Genomic DNA, 22,324 nt, shown 5'->3' with positions numbered 1-22,324 from the left:
CACCAGTCCTGTCCTACTATCCGTCCCTGTCCTACTATCCCCATTTACATGTAATCATTCTATGTGTTTATGGCTATGTTTTGCCTATTTATATCCTTTTATTTGTGCCAATCTTTTTTGTCATGTGCCCATGTCTATCTCTATACTGTTACTTGTTTCCTTATACTTGTTGACAAATAAATAAAATAAAATAATTAATTAAGCCAGTACATATTGAAAGCTACATGAAAAAGAACTTAGAAAGCAAAAATAGATGGGAGGTAATGCTGATACCCAATCTTAAAAATATCTGAAATTGTCATTTCCTTTGCTTTGTTCATATCTACTGACATGCGTGTCATACTTTCAACATGCTTTTGTTTTTTTAAAAATACTTCTTATTTTTAGGGTCCACAAGGCGTTAGAGGAATTACTGGATTTCCTGGGCCAAAAGGAGAAACAGTATGTATGCCATGATTCTTAGGTATAATGGAATTTATTATTGATATTTCCAACAAGTTTATGTTGCCTTACAAGGCCAGGCAAAAGTGTGTGAGACTTAAGTATACTAGTGTGACTTATACTGTATGATACCAGTATATAAATTATAGTGCTATTTCTTCTTCCAGGGCTTACCTGGAGTTGATGGACGTGAAGGTATACCTGCCATGCCAGGAGCCAAGGTACTTAAAGTGAAGTTAATATATCTGTTCTAATTTAATACAGCCAAGTGGGGACCAGGAAAATATTATGGAGAAGTAGATCAGCTAGATGAATAGGATTCTCAGCTGTTGTTAGTAAAATAGAATCACCAAACTGAAAGGCAGTAACAGTGTTTGGTATCTTCAGACAAGCAAAGTTGGTAGAGGAAGTCAGATTTGCTTAATGATTGCAAGACTCACTTAACAACTGTCTTGCTTAGGAACAGAAATTCTGGTTCCCATTGTTATCGTAAATCAAAGACTACTATAATAATATGCAGCAGGGAAAAACTCTGAAATAGCATGGGTTAGCACAGCTTGGCTGTCTCAGGAATTCTGGGAGTTGAAGTCCACAGGTTGTAAAAGGGCCACATTTGCCCACCGCTGGGTTAGCATACACACACACAAACACAGGATAATGAAAACAAACAACAGGTAGAAATGGTTGCTCTTGTGTAACAACCATTTAGCTGAAAACGGTCTAGATAGAATACTAAATAAGGTAAAGACAGAATGGAGAGGACTCTGGCTCATAAATTCCACAACAAGCAACCTCTTCTTCTAAATATGTGAGGAATTTTCTCAGATGGCATTTCTACTCCCCATGTTTACAGAGATGAAATAAGGAAGGGAATGCAACGATCTCTGATGGCAAATATGATTTCATCACATAATGCTTATTAAGCAGCAGAGCCTGCTTTCAGTTTTCATATTTAAACTTGCAATGTTTAAGCCAAGGTGGGTTGAATACTATATGAAAAAAAAGAAACGGAAATCAAAAGAAATTATTGAGGGTTTTTTGAATTTGGTAACTAGTTTTCACATTAGTTTTATTTATTTTTTAAAAAAACTAATCTGTATTTGATTGATCTATCTTATTCTGTTATCTGTCTGCCTGTTGCTTGTCTGCCTATCATGTATTCTCAGGGGTGAAATGTAAAATTTGTTACTACTGGTTTTGTGGGCGTGGCTTGTTGGGGGGTAATGTGACTGGGTGGGCGTGGCCAACTCTTTTTTTTTTAACTTTTCAAAGCATTTTTTCCAAAGCCTCTGCCGATCAGGCAACTCAGCTGGGATCGTCAGAGAGGCTTTTTAAAAAATACCTCTCTGCCGATCAGGCAACTCAGGTGGGATCGTCAGAAACTTTTCAAAGCATTTTTTTACCACCTCTTCAACCAAGAAGTTGCAGAAAAAAATGCTTTGAAAAGCCTCTGACGATCGTAGCTGAGCCGCGCGATCATCATAGCCTTTTTTAAAAAAACTTTTAAAAGCATTTTTTCATCAGAAGAGGTTGTAGAAAAAATGCTTTTAAAAGTAAAAAAAAAAAAGCCTCTGATGATCGTGAGGCTCAGCTGGGCATGGGGGGAGGGGGCCGCAGGGTTTTTTGCTACCGGTTCTCCGAACCACCCACCGCTATCGCTACTGGATCAGGCAATCCGGTCTGAACCGGGAGCATTTCACCCCTGTGTATACTGCTGAATTGCATAGTGGGCAAATAACGAAGCATAAACCAAAATGTTCATGGTAAACCAAAATCAATTTATTTAACATTGAAATATCCCTAGTAATCCCTAATAACTAGTAAAAGTTATTAATTTCAGCAATTCATAAATTAATCAGGCCATCCTATCATAATCAAGTAGAATACATCATCCAATTAACTGCTGAAAGGTGTCCAGAAGAGCTCTATTTTCGGATTAGTCTCCTTGAACAGTCAAATGAGAAGATAGAATATAAATCAAATACATGCATAGCAGAATATGTGCTGATGGTAACAAATATAGATGGCTTTCAGAGAAGATTTGCCAATTCAAGGAAGATAGAACTACAGATGCCCACCAGCCCTTATGGCTAATTTGCTCTGTGCAGAAGTGGATATATTTCCAAATGAGAAATGATTCTGTGTACTAAATGCAAGGAAACCCTCTATCTGTACCTGACCCAGTTGCTCAAAGCCAGAACTAAGGGAAGACAAATATTGAAACGGATGTCACTTTGGTGTGACTAATGAGATCTTCATGTACACAACACAACAACTCAAAGAAGATCAGTATCACTGGAGTCTGACATATATAAATGGTGTTTCCAGCACAAGTTCACCTCCCTCCATTTATATCTTTGTAATTATTTCCCTGCAAACATTTACTGCCTGAGACAGGGAAATGCCTATTTCTCTGGCTTGGTCAGTCATGGTAGCTCTCCAGTGGTGGGTTTTAGCAGGTTCTGACCAGTTCTGAAGAACCGGTAGCGGAAATTTTGAGTAGTTCAGAGAACCGGTAAATACCTCTGACTGGCCCCACCCCCATCTAGTCTCTTCCTCCCGAGTCCCAACTGATTGGGAGGAAATGGGGATTTTGCAGTAACTTTTCCCTGGAGTGGGGAGGGAATGGATATTTTACAGTATCTTTCCCCTGCCACGCCCACCAAGCCACACCCACCAAGCCATGCCCACAGAACCAGTAGTAAAAATTTTTGAATCCCACTACTCGCTTGATTCCCCTCAAAGATTTCTTCAGAGTCACCGGAAATACAGATTTTTTTTTTTTCAGGGTGAACCAGGAAAACCAGGACCTCCAGGTGACACAGGCATTCAGGGAATCCCTGTAAGTGTTTTCTATATTTTTTTCCATATTTAAAATATAAACAAAGTTACATTTCCAAGCTATCTGAAACTGAGTGTTTATTGAGTCAGGCTATATTTTCAGTAAGAGCAGCTTTGAACCAAAGAATAAGATGATGGTGAAAAGTAGAAACTTTAAAATTTGGATAAAGTATATTGTAATGCTATTAGGAAGAAATCTTGTTGCTGACTTGGTTGTATTTTGGGGGGGGTGGCTTAACTGTAAAAATAAACAATCAAAATGGTGTAATTTTACCATGCTTTGGAGATTTTTAAAATTTTTATTTTAGGAACCAAATTGTGTGCTTATAGTACATGTATACAGTGCAAAAGGGAAAGGCACTCGTTCTTAAAAAGTTAACCAGTCTTGCAAATTGCTTAATACAATTCAAATAATGAATAAATAGGAACATTTCTGGCTGATTACCTCCTTGAGTATAGCAAATTATACCCTAGGTACTACCCTGGAAAAGAGTTGACTGGTTGATAAGGGACAGAAGGCTTTAGAGAAGATCAATCAACCCTTGCAGAAAGATATATCCACTGTTCTTGGATATGTTTTACATTGCATTCATCCATTCATCAAGGCAGCTTTTAATTCAATCCCCAAAGACAGTCTGTGAGAGAAATTGGTGGCATCCTTCATCCATTACCAGTTTTTCTTGTTGAGCATGACAGTAATTTAGTACAAGTCCAAAATGACATTTTTACTTAAAAAAAAAAAAAGGAATGAACTAAGGTAGTATCTTGGCACTTTTTAATTTTTGTAGTAATTCTTTGATGCAAAACCAATAGATCAGTGTCACTCTTTTTTGCGTGTTGACCATGCAATTCTTTTCTGTAAAATCATAAGAGGCTGAAGGCAAATATTCAAATTCAGGCCTGTTATTGTGGAAGGAAAAGACTGGCTATTACCGTGTTTCCCTGAAAATAAGCCCTCCCCGAAAATAAGCCCTCCCCCGAAAATAAGCCCTCCCCGAAAATATTTAAACACATGTGCAGCTGATCCCCGCCATTTCCTATGGTTAGGGTTAGGGAGACAGAGCTATAAATCAGGTAAGACGGCAAGAGGAGCCCCGTCTTGCCCCAAGCGCCCCAAAATAATAAGACCTCCCCGAAAATAAAGCCAAGCACTTATTTCAGGGTTCAAAAAAATATAAGATAGGGTCTTATTTTCAGGGAAACACGATAATTATAGTAATGAAAAACTGTTTTCTCTGGAAACCTTGTCATCTGTTGCTACATTCAGAAAATCAACAGTTTGGTTATTGATCAAATTAAGCTATTCAAACAACTTGAGTGCATAATTATTCCCATTGTGTTTGCTAGTTTATGGATCCAGGCAATGCGCTTTGTTGCAGTGATGTAGGATATGAGGCAGATCCTGGGGATGGAGTCAAGCAAGTAATTAGTCTAGAGTCATTACATTCCCACTAGTGATTCAAGTTCATCTCCCCCCCTTGAATTCCATTAACTCTTTTCTAACACCAAGTTAATGCCAAAAGTTAGTTGTAAAGGTAAAAGGCAAATAAATAATCTTAACTGGAACTTAATGTGTGGCCCTGATTCTTTACCCCTGACATGTTCCCAGATTGATGAGGCTTGAAATCTGTGACACTGTGATTACTAGTCCCACCTTAGACATAAAAGCTGGCTGGGTGATTTTGGGCCAGTCCCTTTTTCTCAGTCTAACTGACCTCACAGGGTTGTTGTTGTGGGGAAAATAGGAGGAGAAAGGATTATTTGGTATATTCATCCCCTTGAGCTACTTATAAAGTAATAAAGACGGGATAAATAAATAAATTAAAAAATAAATAGATCTATATTTTGCAAAACTGAGGACCTCCCCTCTTCCCAAAACTCATTAACAGCTCTTCTGTGTTCTTTGAAATATCTACCTATGTGTTGTGGCCTGCCAGCAGCCTGCGTGGATTGTTGCTGATCCCGACAACGAGGAGGCTGGTGTGGTGTCGCGCCAGCAGCCGGTGCAGCCGGCGCTCGAGTCGGACAGCGAGGAGGCTGAAGAAGATGTGGTGCCAGAGGCAGGGAATCAGCCAGGGCCTTCAGAACCTCGAGACGCTCCTTTAAGTGCAGAGGATGAAGTGGAGGAGCCTCTTCTCAATGCATGAGCATGCAGAGCTAGGTGGAGGTCTTGGGGTTAATTGGCCACTCCCTTAGCCTATTTAAGTTTGCACACAGCTTGTAAAAAACTGCAGGAAACAACGTGTTCGTTCGCTGATCATTGAGTTTGGATTTTCTCTGCAAACCTGGCTTCTGGGCTTTCTGCCAACTCTTGTAAGACTCTATCTTATCTGTGGAATTTCTGGCAGGTTGTTAAGAACGTTTTATTAACAGCCTGCATTTGCAAAAGACTGTGTTTTGAAGTAAACTGAGTTTTGTTCGGAGTTTGTGTGTGCTACATTCTTTGGGATCCGTAGGTGGGGCAGAACACTATGCTGGGTTACTTTGCATTGATGCATATCTGAATGGACAGCTTTTTAATAAGTGTATGTCATTAGGATTGGACATACCGTATGTAGGAAAAATCCATCATTATAATAGAACACATCAATTTCCGTGTGCCTGTTTATTCTGAGTTGAAGCATTCATTTTTCTTATGTTCCTTGGTGAATTTGAGGATGTAAAGCTTCATTAAATTATTTTTTCACAGCATTAATTTGCAGTGTTTCAAGAAAACTGGTTACAAAGTAAAGCAACCTTTTGACATTTCCATTAAGAAATTTCTCTACAACATTTCAAATATTTTCAATATCTGTTTATTTTTAGGGCTTATCTGGCTCTGCTGGAGCAAAAGGTGTTGCTGGACCAAAGGTAAAGTATCCTGGGAAATTTGGAAATAGCCCATCCTCTTTACAGATGGAACTGTTACTTATTCCTTGTTTTGGGAGCCTAAATGCGACAATCCCATTTACGGTGTCTTCTGTAGAGTGCTGAGCAGTAGTTGAAGGAGAGAAAGTTTATTTAGTCAGGAAGCTTCATGGCTGAGCAGAGATTTAGATCAAAGTTCCCACAGCCCAAATTCTAAACACCAGCTTCTTTTCAACCTTGATTTTATTAATGGGTCTACTGGGATTACCATTTTTACAAGTTACTAGTTTCAAAAAGCCTGAAACAGTTATTGACTCTAAATTTTTATTTCTTTTTGGTACCAGTGTTAGAGCAAGTCAAAACTGAAGTGAAAAAATTTTTTTTGTGTGTGTGTGGGGTGTTCCTACAGCATGCTTAAAGCTGATTAATGAAAGAACCATTTACTTTGAATTTGTGTAAAAGGCTAATTTGCGGTATAAATCAGTTAAATAGGTTGGTTGATATAACATGCTAAGCCTTCCCATGAGAAACTGGGACTGTTGTGGAGGGCCAAACAAATGTAACCTCCTCAAACTCCCATCCCCTCAACTCTTCAGGCTGCTCCAGGTGAGGGTGAGTACTGTGCAGGTGCTTTTTATCCTTGCCCTCCTACAGCCACCAGCCAACTGAAAGAGCCAACTTGGCTTCTTCTCCTGCCTCTTATGGTGCGTTTATTTACATTTGATTTCTAATTTCCAATTGACCTCACATGGACAGTGACAGCCAAAGGGCCAGATGTGGTCTGGGGGGCATAAAATGTGCTAAGCCATAAAAGAAAGTCTAACTAAACTGCACATTCCACAGCTGGGCTGCCGAAGAAGTCCCCCCCCCCCCCCCGCCCCTGGTAATGGAGAACTTAAAATTTCACACAATGGGAACTGGATTGAGAAGTGCTCAGGATTCACAGCAACCTAGGGTTTATCCCAGTAATCTCATGGGTAAACTCATTTTGACTTGGTAGCAGTTGCCTTGGGATCCGGCTCTGGAGAGCAGTATCATCACCCTTTTGTCATGGTTGGATCATTTCTTAGTCTGGCTATAACTTATTGGCTGCCCATATATCAAAGATGGGCCCCCTTTGATGGGTCTGCTTCAAGCACCTTATGAATCCAGCTACTTTCTGGTGGGTGCTTGGAGATGTTCCCGACAGTCTGTTGGGCAAAATCATTGAGTCCTTGGTTTGCTACTGGCAACAGATGACTTGGCCCTGATATCATTCCTTGGTGCCCTCTCTTGGTTGAGGAAGCACTATCCTTGAGGGAGCAGGTCTGGAACTTGGAGGTCCTCCTGAACCTGTAGCCCACACTTAAAGAGTAGGTGGAGGCTGTGGTCAGGAGAGCCTCACCTAGCTTTGGTTAGTCTACCTGGAGTGTGAGAAGTTGTTTCAGTAAATCATGCCTTTATGAATACTTGGTCAAACTACTGCAACATCCTGTACATGGGGCTGCCTTTAAAGACTGCTTCAAAATTTCAGTTGATTACGTTAATGCAGCAACCCTTATAGTAGCTTGTATTCCCTGGTCAGACAACATTAATTTTGCTAATGTTCTGCATTCCTATAAGCTTCCAGGTGCTTATTTTTAAGATGTTGGTGTTGACCTATAAAGCTTTTACCAAGCTACTTTCGGGACTGTGTTTGCTTGCATGAGTCAGCCTGACCTATTTATTCTTGTCATAAGGCCCAGCTGGTGGTTCTCCATTTGGAAGTGTTGCTTATCGAGTGCTTTGGAATCATCTCCCATTGGAAGTTAGACTTCATTTGCCATCTGGAAAGGGTGTAGGCAGAGCATGTTCAGAAGGCATTTAGGACCCAACACTTCCTTTTTAGATTTTGCTCTCTGCATCGTATTTTGGATATTTGCTTTCTATAAGTTTATCTTTCTGGGTTTTATTGGATTCTGAATATTTTAATATGTGTCTTCTAGTGAAATTACAGAGACGCCTCAAGGGTGCAGTGGGGTACAAATGCAATCAATAAATTCACCTGGGAAATTCCGGGTGACTAATTAATAATGTTTTAATTACATTTCAGATAGAATATTCATACAGGGTTAATAGCTACATATTGAGGCTTGGAATAAGCCATTTATTAAAAATTCCTTGTTTGGAAAGAGAGACAAATATTATTGTACCAGGCAACCCATGACCTCTTGGGTCATTATTTCAGAGATAAGTCCTTACCAGATTCCTCAAAGGCTACAACAGTGACAGAACTTTTAATATACTGCCTTCACTGGATAAATTAGGATACATTTATGTCACAGTCAAACATTGGTACAGGAAATGTTTTATGGCATTTTGTATTATATGGTAAACTTTTTTGACTATTGTTATGTCAGAGCATGGTGGCTTGCATAGTTTGGACACTGGGATGGAGGTTCAAGACCCGAGCGCCACCAGAGGTGGGTTGAGGTCCCATCCTTCACTCCAGCTCATGCTGGGGATATGAAAGGTGCCCCCCAACTGGGAATTCTCCAGGCAATGGTGATGTCACCGGCTAATCCTTTCAACCTAGAAGCGCCTCAGTGCTTTTGCCATGAACGCTGTGCTATTTTTATGTCATTAAATATTTTTTAAAATTTGCCAAATTTCAGTTCCATGGGAGCCACGGGTCCTGGGTTTTGGATGCATTCCTTAAATTACTTTTGTAACTTAAGGGTACTTTTGTTCAAAAATTATTGCCGTGTGATATACAGTTTTGCCCAGTTAAAGGTTACAGGAAGGAGAGTTTTAGTAGTATATTTATATATCATTGATTGTATTTAACATTTGAAAAAGAATGGAAGGTAATTATATTCGGACTGTGTAGCCTTTTGGATTTGATATAAAAAAAGCACTTTGGAGCACCATTGTGCCTTTCTGAAGCCTTAAAGCAACTGGAACTTTTCCCAGGAAATGAGTGGCTGTCTTCTGCAGTGAATAAAGCACCTGCTGGAGTTTGAATCCAGGGCCTGCACAGTCCTTACTTACAGTGCATTCAGAAAGTATTCAGACCTCCTTCACTTTTGCCAATTTTGTTGTGCTGCAGCCTGATTCTACAGTTGTTGAAATTCATTTTTTTCTCTCATTAATCTACACTCAGTATTCCATAATGAGAAAGTGAAAATAGAAGTTTAGAAATATCTGTAAATTTATTAAAAAGAAAAAAAATGAAATATCATATTGGCATAAGTATTCAGACCCTTAGCTGACAACTTTGTTGAAGCACCTTTGGCAACAATTACAGCCTCGAGTCTTTTTGCATATGACACAACAAGCTTTGCACATTTGGATTGGGGGATTTCCTGCCATTCTTCCTTTCAAATTCTGTCAAGCTCAGTCAGGTTGGATGGCGACCATCAGTGGACAGCCGTTTTCAGGTCCCCCCAGAGATGCTCAATAGGGTTCAGTTTGACCAGGCGTCCAACTCTTGGAAAAGTCCTGGTTGTGCCAAACTTCTTCCATTTGAGAATTATGGAGGGCACTGTGCTCTTAGGAACCTTCAGTGCAGCAGAAATTTTATTGTAGTCTTCTCCATATCCATATCTTGCAAGAATCCTGTCTCTGAGCTCTGCAGGCAGTTCCTTTGACCTCATGGCTTTTGCTCTGCCTTTCCAAATCATGTCCAATCAATTTAATTTACCACATCAAGGTGTGTCAGCAACGATCAAAAGAAATTGGGGGCACCTGAGCTACATTGAAAGTGTTGTTGCAAAGGGCCTGAATATTTATGCCAATATAATATTTCAGGTTTTTTCTTGTTAATAAATTTATAAACTTTTCTAGACTTCTATTTTCACTTTGTCATTATGGGGTGTTGCATGTAGATTAATGAGAAAAAAATGAATTTCAACAACTGCAGAATCAGGCTTCAGCATAACAAAATGGACAGAAGTGAAGGGGGTCTGAATACTTTCTGAATGCACTTGTATATAAAATAAAAGGAAGGCACACAATCTGTTCATTGAAAAGCAGAATGAATGCATTATTGAACTGGATTAAAAAGCAAGTTTACCCATTGTTAGTTACAAAAGAAGAATGACTATTCTGAAAAATGGAAGATGGCCCATAAAAGCCAAATGATCCAATTATAGAAAAATAAGTTGCTCAGTTTGCTCTCAATCTCATTGTAGATGAGGTGGGAATGGGACAGAAAATGATTCTGTTACCTGAACATATCTCATGGGGTTGGATAAGGAAAAAGAGGTGGAAAAATGAAGACTAGTGAAAAAGATTTTTAAATAAAGTTGTCTGGTTAAGTGCCTTATCCTGCCACTGAAATGGCCTGAAAATGGCTGCTATACTTTAAAGGTGCTAAAATCTTTTCTCTCCAACAGGGAGGTGTTGGTCCTCCTGGGAAACCTGGCTTGATGGGAAATTCGGGCAAACCTGTAAGATTCTTTCTTTCTCAAGTTTTACCTTTTTTTTTTTTTGAACCAGAGGATTTGCATTTTTTGAAGTATCGATCTTTAAATATATACAGTGTGTTGTTCTTGCAATCCCACCAACAGGGAGAACCAGGACTACAAGGAGAACCAGGATCACTGGGTCCCAAAGGCCCATCAGTAAGTTTATTTGCTTGGTTTTTGGTTTAGATTGAGCCTCTGGATTTTCTGATCCAGATTGTTAAAAAAAAATCACTTTCTGATGAGAAGTAATTTATAAACTGGGAGCATTGTAGAAGTGGTGGATTTACATTCACTCTCTATTCTTAGGATAGTATCTTTATTTTAATGTCCCTTTATTTTCTCTGTCTTTCTCTGTTTTTCTCATCCTCGCTCTCGTCAAAATGCAGTAAAACATATATTTATATTTAACAAACTGAAGTTCAGAATTTGACTCCCACATTCTAGGACAGTTCCGAGAAGCTGTGAGTTCTCTAAAAGTTTTAAATTTAAGAAAAGGAGGGAATTATAAAATATATCTTTAGATAGTATTAATTATGTTTAAATTTAATTAAACCCAAATGGAATCCAATCAATTATAGTTTTTATTCTGGCCCTGTTTTTTTTACTTTTTGGTGCATAGCTTCCAGTTTGCAGTTCAAAAGCTGAGCATGATCATTTGACAGGAAATATTTACACACTGCTGCATTAGGCATAGATAAATCTAATCCCTTTCGTTTATACTCGTAATATATACGAAAAGCCAGTGAAATTGCAAATAATCATTGTAGGAGGGCAGCCATGTTAGTTTATTGTAACCTCAAATCAAAATGACTTTGATAACCTTTTCAGATTAACATGTTACATTAAAAGGCATAAGCTTTTGTGAGCTACAGCTCATGTCATTGCTGGATCTAATGAAGTGACCATTGAAAGTTTACAGTATGCCTTTTAATAATATTTGATAGAAGGAAAGGGTGCTATCAGACTCTTTCTGATTTTTGCATAATAGTGGCTCTCCAAAAGAAGTTTGGAAAAAAATTCAAATGCTGTGATGTATATATATCCAACAAAGATCAGAATCATGCAAGCCATGGTATTATCTGGGATAATCCATGAAAGTGAAAGTTGGACTTGAAAGAAGCAGGATAGGAAGAGTATCTATGCCTTTGAACTTTGGTGTTGGAGAAGACTCCTGACAATAGTGTGGACAACCAAGAATATAGAGCAGAGCTGTCAAACTTGCGGCCTGCGGGCTGGATGTGTCACATGCTGGCCACGCCAATGCCCGGTTTAACAAAGGGGAAAAAAGTCCCGCTATGTCATGTGACACCGCTGTGACGCCACAAGTTTGACATCCCTGATATAGAGCAATGTATCATTGAACAGATCAACCCAGAATTCTCCTTCGAAGCATAAATAACCAGGCTCAAATTATTTGACCATGGATACATTATGAAATCTAGCTCTCTGGAGAAGGCTCTAATACTGGGAAAGTGGAAGGAAAGAGAAGAAGAGGGTGACCAGCCACAAGATGGATGGACTCAGTTACTGACAATGAGTGTACCAGGGAACCATGATGGAAGACCTGAAGACCCACGTTAGGGATAGATCTTCTTGGAGAAAGCCTACCTGTATTGTCACTTGGAGTGACAATACTTGGTTGACTTGGTTTTTCACATGAACAATTAACCAACCAATCAAAAGTAGCTACCTTGCAAAACATTTTCCTATATAGTGCATCATGACTCTTGCAGGGACAGATTCTCTGGGCCTCTACAAGAAACTGCCAAATACTGTAGGCAGTTATGGAATTTTATTTTATTTTTTTGCAAATGGCATTCCTCAAGCAGAGGATCACTTCAGACGTGATAGCAGCATCCTGCGCTACTTTCTCCAAATTGCATGCTTTTTCAGCAATTAGTCATGTACTACACTTTCAAGAGACCAGTGTGACTTTATATATATATATATAAATATAAATATAAATATAAATATAAATATAAATATAAATATAAATATAAATATAAATATAAATAAATATATATATATATATATATATATATATATATATATATATATATATATATATATATATATATATATATATATATCCCTGTGCATTGCTATGAAATGATTTCTTGAAAGAGTTACCATATGAGTTTTTTTTTTTAAAAAATCATGCATGCATTTATTAGCTATCTCTGTTATTTTATTGTCTTATTTTATTGGCTATCACTCTTATTTAACTATATTATTTTTATCTTACAATTCAATAGTAGGAGGTTTTTTTTGCAATAACTTTCTTTTTTACTATTATGTTTCTGTGCTATTATTTGAATTGCTTGATTTTAGTAAAATATCACTATTAATCTTCAAAAGTGGACAATTTCACATTAAGAAATGTAGCTGTTTCTACTTCAACAATATATTTTTTGTTTCCTAAAAGGGTAGCAGAGGTGAGCCAGGTCCTGTTGGTCCTCCAGGGTCCCCAGGTAAAACGGTAAGCGGGCAGTCTTGACTTCCATCACATTAGTTTGCTTGGTCAAGGGTTTGCGGTAAGCAGGTCATTTATTCAGGAAATGAAAAAGATGAAATGTGAATAGGGACCATTGTCAGTTCATTCATTTTTCAGCTCGTGACTCAATTGCGTCATTATTTGAACTTCCTAAAAATCTACTTTTTTTAACTAACATTTTTATGTGTTGGTATCGGAAGCTGCTTAATATTAAAATTCAATTTTAATATTCTTATACCTTTACAAGGAACAAAAATGCCGGAAGGCCACCCTCTTTTTTTTTTTTTTGCTAGTAGTTATGAATACCTTCTTTGAAACTGTTCATATTTCATTTGTGCGGTTTCTGCTGGAAGGCCAGTTTCAATATTCAGGCTCTGAAAGAATTCTCTGTGAGAAGGGAATGCACCAGAGGCTCGGTGGGTTGCAGCGTTTCCCGCAACTCATAAAGCCCCCATTGTTTTAGCAGATTGATAAAATCAAGAAGGTGCTGCTGTTTCCCGAAACAGCAAATCATATCAAAGCAATTTATTCATTTATTTATAACATTTATATAGCCGCCCATCTTCTAACCAACTCTGGGTGGCTCCAGAGTTTAACATACTCTCCTGTTTTGAATGAGATGCACAGCCAGCTGTGAGAAAGGTCTAACCCAGAGACTGGCCATCTATCCCAACTCTCCCTTTCTTCAGTGCAAAAGTGCTCTAAAGCCCTCCCATCTCTGATTGCTTTCACAGGGTGCAGAAGGAGACATTGGACTGCCAGGTTTACCTGGGCCCCCGGGACTGCCTGGTGCTAAAGGCAATAGGGTAAGCAGATGCAGGTCAGAAGATGCTGCTTACTTGACTTTGGTCAACCATTTGTTTTCACAAAACAGAAGCTTTTTGCCTTGTGCCAAATTTAAATCCACCGAAAAGAGAAATATGGAAATCAGCATGTCAAGTTTCCTTTCCAGTGTTCTTTGAGAGTGATCGTACTGTACAATTAAAAGATTTTTTCCCCTTTAATTTTTCCCCTCTGTTTCTCCTTTGCTAAATATTGACAGAACAATTCATCTTGCTGTTACAGCAAGAATCCTTAATGTAATCCTTTCAATAAGAGAAATAAGCCAAAATGTAGCATTTGTTTGTTCTCACTCTGTGTCCTTCATAAAGTACTGGCTGCCCGGTTTGGCACCTGAACCAAATTTTGTTGAAGTCCATCCCATCCTCTTCTGTAATAATTTCAAACCACAGTTAATCCTTTGTCCCACCTTGCAATTCTTTGTTTCCTGTACTCTGTATGACTAGAACCTCTATTGCTGCTAAAGTTATTCAGATAATTTTTTGTGGAATTTATCTTCTTTCCCCCCCCATGTTTCTAGTGGTGAGCTTTCTGATTCTGAAGCCTCTTACCCAGTAGCATCTGCAGAGGGGGTGTGGGGGAGTCAGAGTAATCTAAGTAATGTTGCAGCACCATGGGGGATGCCCCACCCATTTTCTATGTGTGCATGACTTTACACAAATGTCCCCAAAGATGGTGCTGTTTTATACTACAATGCTACTTCCACCATTCTGAGGAAAGCAGTGCCATTGATAGGTGCTGATATCAGAGCTTAGAACAGGGGTGTCAAACTCAAGGCCTGCAGGCCGGATCCAGCCCATGGGGTATTTAGATCTGGCCTGTGGGGCCACTCAGGAAACAGTGAAGGACTGATCCGTGGGGCATCTGTAAGCAAAAATGGGCTCCCGAGCTCCGTTTTTGCTGGCAGAGGGTTACAGGAGGCCATCCCAGCTGAAAACGGAGTTCAGGAACCTGTTTTTGCTGGTAGAGCACTCGGGCTACCACAGGCCCACCTGACATGACTGACGTCAAACTGGCCATGGCCACACTGGCCATACCCACCCTGGCCCCCCCTGAGGTCAAACACAACCCTGATGCGGCCCTCAATGAAATCTAGTTTGACACCCCTGGCTTAGAAGAATAGAGTCATGTCCTTCAATTTGTAATCCATCATAATTTCAGGTGCGAAGCTACCTATTTACCTTTGTCAGAAATACCCATACATGTTCTCTAAAATATGTTATGAAACCAGGTTGAATGCATGGGAAATCGGAAATCAGCTATTGGCTATGTCAGGTCCAAATCAATTGAGACTAACCAACAGTCTGTGAAAACAGAAACATCCACAACAGATTCCTGTATAGGTCCCACAATCCAGTATCTCTAATGTTTTGGTTTAGTAGTGTCAGCATAGTCTATACTGAGTGGTGGCGCAGTAGTTAGAGTGCAGTGGTGCAGACTACTTCTGTTGACTGCCATCTGCCTGCAATTTGGCAGATCGAATCTCACTAGGCTCAAAGTTGATTCAGCCTTCCTTCCGAGGTGGGTAAAATGAGGACCCAGATTGTTGGGGGCAATATGCTGACTCTGTAAACCGCTTAGAGAGGGCTGTAAAGCACTGTGAAACGGTATATAAGTCTAAGTGCTATTGCTATTGCTATAATGTTTACACTCATTTTCTTGCAATGTGCTGGTTCTTTCAGCTTTAACAATACATTATATAAAAACACTGCCACTATTTCTTTTTTCTTAAATAAACAGCAAAGTACACAATCTCTTGGAAACCTTAGCTAATAGTAAGCACTGAATATTTTTATTTTTGGTTGCTTTCCTTATTCATTAGTGCCTTTTATTTAGGCCTTACTGTTGCTCTGCAGGTATTGCTATCTATTAAAGTTAAGAGAGAGAACAGGTATACATGAAAGCATTATTATACTTTCATATGCCTCTAATATAAAAGACTCCATATTAATTTGTCAAAACAAAAACTAATGGGGAGATGGCAAAAAGCAGAGCAAGAGCATCCATTCTTTCCATAAGTCTCTTCGTTTCAAAGCTAAGCAAATTTAAAAGAATAGTTTTAATCAAAATTCTACTTTAAATTTCATTTTGTTGTTTGGTTTAGTGTTAGGTTCTAAGTGTTATTAGTATGAAAGTTTCTTCCTTTCTTGTTTTTAACAAACAAAATAAAAAACAATCTTGGAAACTCTCCCATATCTGTTTTGTAGAACTAATTCTTCCACGGTTGCCAAGCTTGTCTAGGAAAAGGAAAACAAAATGTTCTCTTCAATATATTCTGCAAACTGATTTTTTAAAACTCTCTGGTAATTTAAGTAAGTGAGCCAGTCAACACAGTGAAGATCAATGGGATAGGCCTAGACACAAAGAAATGTAGGTTACAAGGTACCTAATAAAGATGGAGAAAAGATCAGTTTTGATACGGAATTAAAAGAGGGAATGATGAGTGAGAAGGGAACTGCTTAATTGAAAATATAGAGAAACATTTATACAGGATTATTTAAAAAAAAACCTTTAAATGTGCCCTATATAGAAAACAAAAATTAGCTGCAGCACAACTGATTACAGTGTTGCTATCATAATTATCACCCTAGAGTCTAGATCAGGTGTCTCTAACCTTGGCAACTTTAAGCCTGGAGGACTTCAACTCAGGGGTGAAATCCAGCAGGCTCTGACAGGTTCTGGAGAACCAGTAGCGGAAATTTTGAGTAGTTCGGAGAAACGTCAAATACCATCTCTGACTAGCCCCAGATTGGGGTGGGAATGGAGATTTTGCAATATCCTTTCCACAGGAGTGGGGAGGGAATGGGGATTTTGCAGTATCCTTTCCCTGGAGTGGGGTGGCAATAGAGATTTTGCAGTATCATTCCCCTGCCACGCCCACCAAGCCACGCCCACCAAGCCACACCACGCCCACCAAGCCACACCCACAGAACTGGTAGTAAAAAAAATTGGATTTCACCACTGCTTCAACTCCCAGAATTCCCCAACCAGCTGGCTGAAGAATTCTAGTAGTTGAAGTCCTCCAGGCTTAAAGTTGTCAAGGTTGGAGACCCCTGCCCTAGACCATTGATTCTCTGCAAATGCAGTCATTTCAAACTGCCTGACATTCCTGGAGAGAATTTCCCCTCTACACCGGTTGAAGTGGGCAGTTCCAGATGCCCGAAGGAACCCACCTTTGGAACTGCCTCAACCTTTGAACTGAATGGGGACCTTGCTTTCACAAGAGTTTTCATTCCAGTGGGCATGAGAGTGTAAACACGTGGATGTGGATCAAGATGATAAAATGCTAAGTATTCATAGAGCATGCTTTTATGTTTTAATGTTTAATTAATATTCCATTCATATTTTAAGATGTGGTAGCAGGGCACCCGAACAGTCAAATCATACATTTTCACTTTCTAAATACAGATCTGACTCGCTGTTTAATTATTAGGCCATATTTAAATGACTTTGCATTTTTCATTTTTCATTTGTATTTAGGGTTCAGCTGGTGGGCCAGGGCCAAAAGGAGAACAAGTGAGTATATAAACTTGAACAATCCATTTATTTTCAAACCTTGCCAAAAAATCTGGAAAGTGTATGGTGCCTATTTACAATCTAGGCTTGTCTGTCTTTTTATATCCCAGGGACCCGCTGGGGGAGAAGGAGAATCTGGACAAAGAGGCGACCTTGTAAGACTCAATGTTCACTCCTTTCAAAAGGAAATATTCAGATTTAAAATACAAAAAAAAAACAAAAAACCAAAAACCTATTGTGTCTTTTAGTGTGACTAAATAGTTCAAGGAAATTGTTCTTGCAGACACTGCAGATTTCATGAAGGAAGCCTTTAGTAATGTGGCAAAATGTTAGGAAGGGATTTGCAATTCATAGAACACACTGGATGCAGTAGAGTCACAAAGCTGCCCGTTTCCACATTTATTATTTATTCAATTTATATGATTGTGTAATCGCAAACGACCAGATACAGCTTCCAAAAAGGATTGAAGACACGTCATGGTGATAACGGACGCAAATGCCGTCTGACTAGATTATGGTAATCTTCCCCCCCAAAAAACAAGGCCAATAACCCTCTCCCAATCAAGAAACGTGAGCTGGGTTCTTGATTGACAAGAACAAAGTCTTTGACAGTCTTTGCTGAACTTGATGACAGTCTGAAAACTGCCATCATTAACACATCTCTTCCAGGAGTGGGTTCTACTTACCTTTACTACCGGTTTGCATAGTGCCCGCGCGTGCGCGCTTCGCTCACCCGCGCACGCTCTCTTCTGCGCATATGCAGATCGCTTCTGATGATGCCCGGGTCAGTGGGCGGAGCCTTCTGCCGGTTTTACTACCGGTTCTATAGAAACGGTCTGAACCGGGGGCAACCCACCACTGATTTCTTCCCTACCCAGCAGTGCATGGCTGATTTGGTCCACAGACCAGCACCTCATTTACTTACGTGAGTTGTTTAGCTGGAGCTTCTCCCCAAGTGGGAGCTTTGAAAAGAAATTTCCCTCTTCATGTAAAAATAAATGCATGAATCAGGTTAGCAGCCCTCAAGGACAAGGTAATCTTCATTGCTTTATTCTCAGGTGCTAGTTCCACAATTCTTGTATAAGATCTCCCACTGAATATGATCATTCCTGAACCTTCACTCATCAATGGCTGTCCTGCTTGAGGATTCTGCTTGACAAAACCCATAGTCCTAGAAAGGGCTAAGATTGGGGAAGACATGTACTAACTGCACTACGGTAGCTGTTTCTGATACAAAAACTTATTAGGTTTCATATTTTTGATTGTTGCAAAGATAACCTCGAGGCCAAGAATGCTCCAAATAAAAATACCTTGAATTTGACATATAAACGTTTTTGTATAGGCGGAAACTCATCCAAGGCCCAACTCAACACTTCAAGTTTAAAATGTGTATTCTGTTGCGGAATTTGTGGTTATTGCTTTTCATCCTTTTGAAGCATCCCTCTAAGAATCCTCCTTTCCTGTAATTATAGTAATACCTGTATACACTGTATACGTAGAAAGAATAATATGAAATTGATTATATGTAAAACTGCACATATCTATGCCAACCTGACATCATTCATCTTGCTTTGTTAGGGTGACGCAGGTTTGCCAGGCCCTAAAGGATCTGTAAGTATGATGAACTGCAGGGTTACTGAAAATCCAAAACATAATAAATCAGCAGAATGTGACAAAAAAAGAAAAAGAAAAAAGAGGGTAGTTGTTTGCTTTCACAAATATGTTAAAATATTCAGTTCCCCAAGGAAAGAAGCTAAGATGGAATGATCCATCCATTTTCTACCTTTTAAAACTGTGGATTATTCCCTAGAGACTTTTTTTCAAAAGTGAGAAATGTAGCTTTTCCTAATTTGTAGAATGGAGGAGCATTCCTCCATGGGCGAGCATGTAAAAATGAGATTGGTAAACAATAAAAGTAAATAAAAATCCTGGGGAAGAAAGGAAGGATTTAGAACTAAGTATTGGCAAAGCAGTACCTGTGAAGTCAATTTCTATATAGGGTGTATCCAGATCTACACACCTTCTAGAGCACAGAGCATCACTGCTATAAGGCTTAAATCCTTGGCATCCTTACCTGCGGTTCAAATTTCTACCTAGCCATGTGTCCAATTGCATTTCAAATCAGGATGCAACATCTGATCTACTTTAAAAGTTATTTTAAAATTGTGGCTACTAGCATGCAAAAATAAGCAAAGGGAAATGTATTGCTTGGAACCCTGTATTTTTTTGAGATAGTGAGATATATATTTTTCTCAAGTTGGTTCCTGTTACTTACATTGCCTTCCACTTTTGCAAATTATCAGTTCATTTCAACCTGTGGAAGGTGCAAAATTAAACTCCCTCTTACCTTCACGGTAACATTCTGCTATAGAGCTTGTTATTTTGCATGTTGAATTAAACATGAAAAGATGCTGAAGGTCTTTTTGAGATAAACTCAAGGGGTTCCACAGTTCTCGTGATGTGGGGCAACATGTGTCAGTGGTGTCTGGAGTGGGAGCAGCATTTGTTGACTTGGTGGTGTTTGGACTGGAATATTATAGTTAACGATGTTTAAACAAACTGGAATATGAAAAGTTAGTTTAATCATCCAGCTCCTCTGAAAGCCATTAGACCTGGTTTCCTGATGAGGACTAATGGAGAAATATTGTTACATATTATAAAGTGTTACGTGTTATTACTTACATGAAGGGAAGAAAATTAGTGAAAGCGGCAAGAGAATGCCATTTGTTCATATATGATTAAGCAGATATGATGATCTGAATGGGGAAAACGTGCCCTGGATGGTTTAGAAAGGGAAAAGAGGCTTTGCAATTTATTTCTGCGAATGGCAGAGGACTACAGTAACCATTCAAGCTTAATAGAGTTTGAGTACCAGAGGACTATATTGAATTTCCGAAATACACAATGTAATGTTTTAGTGGAATTGAGTTACATTTTGAAAAACAACATTCTCCTACCTGCTGCAATGACTGCTCTCACTGAATATTTTCATCATATCAGTTCTCCATATAATCATTCCAAGGGGCTTTCTTTTCATCTGTGCATATGACTCAACGAGCCAATTCTTCTGTGTTGGTTGCAACCATTTATTACATCTTTCCTTTCTTTTCCTTTCCTTTCCTTTCCTTTCCTTTCCTTTCCTTTCCTTTCCTTTCCTTTCCTTCTTTCCTTTCCTTTCTTTTCCGTCCCATCCCGTCCCGTCCCACCCCACCCCACCCCACCCCACCCATCCCATCCCATCCCATCCCATCCTATCCTATCCTATCCTATCCTATCCTATCCTATCCTATCCTATCCTATCCTATCCTATCCTATCCTATCCTATCCCATCCTTCCATCCTTCCTCTGTACCTTGTAACAATACCATCCTAATTTTCTGTTTCCCCAAGAAGAGAAATAGCTCGCCACCATCCCAAATGCTTGTACGACCAAATTCTAATATTTCTTTCCTCGACAGTGATATTTATAGGACACAAAAGTGACGAGCTTAAACGCCCTTGTAGTTTATAGCCTTCTGGTGGTTAAGCTGTTTTTAAATATTTAATATATTCATAGGATTTGTGCAAAGACAGGAGTTTGAAATTGCTTCGGGGATTCATATTGCTTAAATAATGTTTTGCTATACAGGTGCCTGTGGGGACAAGGGAAATCAAATGCTACTTGCTATGCAGAAGCTTCTTTTCTGGTTTAAGAGAAGAACCAGGCCTCTATCAAAATAATATTAATTTTAAAAAACGCCACTGAAACGTAAAGTGCCATATCAGATTTCCACGTTATTTCTCCCTCCTAGGACTACTTTCTAGAATTTCAGATCAAAAGTAATGTGAAATGTTATGGTGTCATAATAGCATCTTAGAAAAGGGTACATAATCACTGATAGTGGAAATCCACATGTCTGGGAATTAAACCTATGGATTCACTGGAACTTATTGTGCCTTGGAGGAGATAAAAGAAGACAGCATTTGTTGTCTGTTTATTGAACAACCTTCTCATTTAGCAAGCTCACATTATCATTTAACAAGGTGTCAAGAAAGTTAACATAAATGCCATGAAGAAGGAACCAGGGTTCTGGTGTGATAAACTTTTTTTTTTTTTTTTTTTTTTTTTTTTTTATTGAAAAGGTTTTCAAATACAAATTTTTCCCCCTTTTTCCCCCCCCTCCCCCCCCTCCCTAACCCCCCCTCCCCACCCTTCCCCCCCTGTGACTTCTTCGTAACAAAAAAAAAACCCTAATTCATAACAGATTACTTACTCCCTCCTCAAAATACTGACCTTTACTTACTAAAAGTATTATAAATCCCCCTTTATCCATACATTTCAGAAAAGAAGAAGAGGAAAAAAAACAAAACAAAAAAAAACAAACACATTATACTATAACTATTATAAAATAACTCTAATTTAGCATAATAGTGTTTTATATCTATGCATTATTGCAACAATTCAAAACCACCTTCCACTTTAAAACTATACAATAAGTCCTACTTTAATAACATTTCAAAGCGGGCTCCCCATAAAATCTAATTTAACATTTATTCCACTCTATCCATTTCCTCCACTCCCCTAAATGTATCACTTAAAAATCCCTTTTCTTAAACTAATCAGTCTGTAGCTAGCTTATTCACCCACTGTCTTACAAATTTACCATACACAACAATTCTTGATATCTTTAATTCACTGCCCACACTACTTAAAAATATATATATATATATATTCCATTATATCTAAATAAAAAAAAGAAAAGACAATAACTTTAAATTTATAGTCCATATAATATCTTCTTGAAGTCTTTCCACTGGATTGTTAAAACCAACATCCATAATAGGGTGACATAGCTTGCGGATGCAACAGTTTATTCAAGATCTCCAATCATATCTGCCCCCATCAGTAGTAAACATCTTCATATATATATAAAAGTAAA

General features: G+C 38.8%; 1 protein-coding gene across 1 annotated transcript in view; it reads left to right on the top strand.

The window, feature by feature from the left end:
- COL9A1 (collagen type IX alpha 1 chain) overlaps nucleotides 1-22,324 on the top strand; it is an 89,763-nt gene that overhangs the window by 51,615 nt on the left and 15,824 nt on the right. Inside the window, exons 21-31 of the mRNA XM_034431973.3 lie at nucleotides 388-441; nucleotides 609-662; nucleotides 3,230-3,283; nucleotides 6,088-6,132; nucleotides 10,485-10,538; nucleotides 10,659-10,712; nucleotides 12,982-13,035; nucleotides 13,785-13,856; nucleotides 17,371-17,406; nucleotides 17,517-17,561; nucleotides 18,985-19,017. Of these exons, the coding sequence (XP_034287864.2) occupies nucleotides 388-441; nucleotides 609-662; nucleotides 3,230-3,283; nucleotides 6,088-6,132; nucleotides 10,485-10,538; nucleotides 10,659-10,712; nucleotides 12,982-13,035; nucleotides 13,785-13,856; nucleotides 17,371-17,406; nucleotides 17,517-17,561; nucleotides 18,985-19,017 (555 nt within the window). The remainder of the gene's footprint in view (nucleotides 1-387; nucleotides 442-608; nucleotides 663-3,229; nucleotides 3,284-6,087; nucleotides 6,133-10,484; nucleotides 10,539-10,658; nucleotides 10,713-12,981; nucleotides 13,036-13,784; nucleotides 13,857-17,370; nucleotides 17,407-17,516; nucleotides 17,562-18,984; nucleotides 19,018-22,324) is intronic.

Source organism: Pantherophis guttatus, chromosome 1 (assembly GCF_059756535.1).
Source record: "Pantherophis guttatus breed Tessera chromosome 1, ASM5975653v1, whole genome shotgun sequence".
Classification (NCBI taxonomy): domain Eukaryota; kingdom Metazoa; phylum Chordata; class Lepidosauria; order Squamata; family Colubridae; genus Pantherophis; species Pantherophis guttatus.
This window is presented reverse-complemented; position numbering and strand designations above follow the sequence as displayed.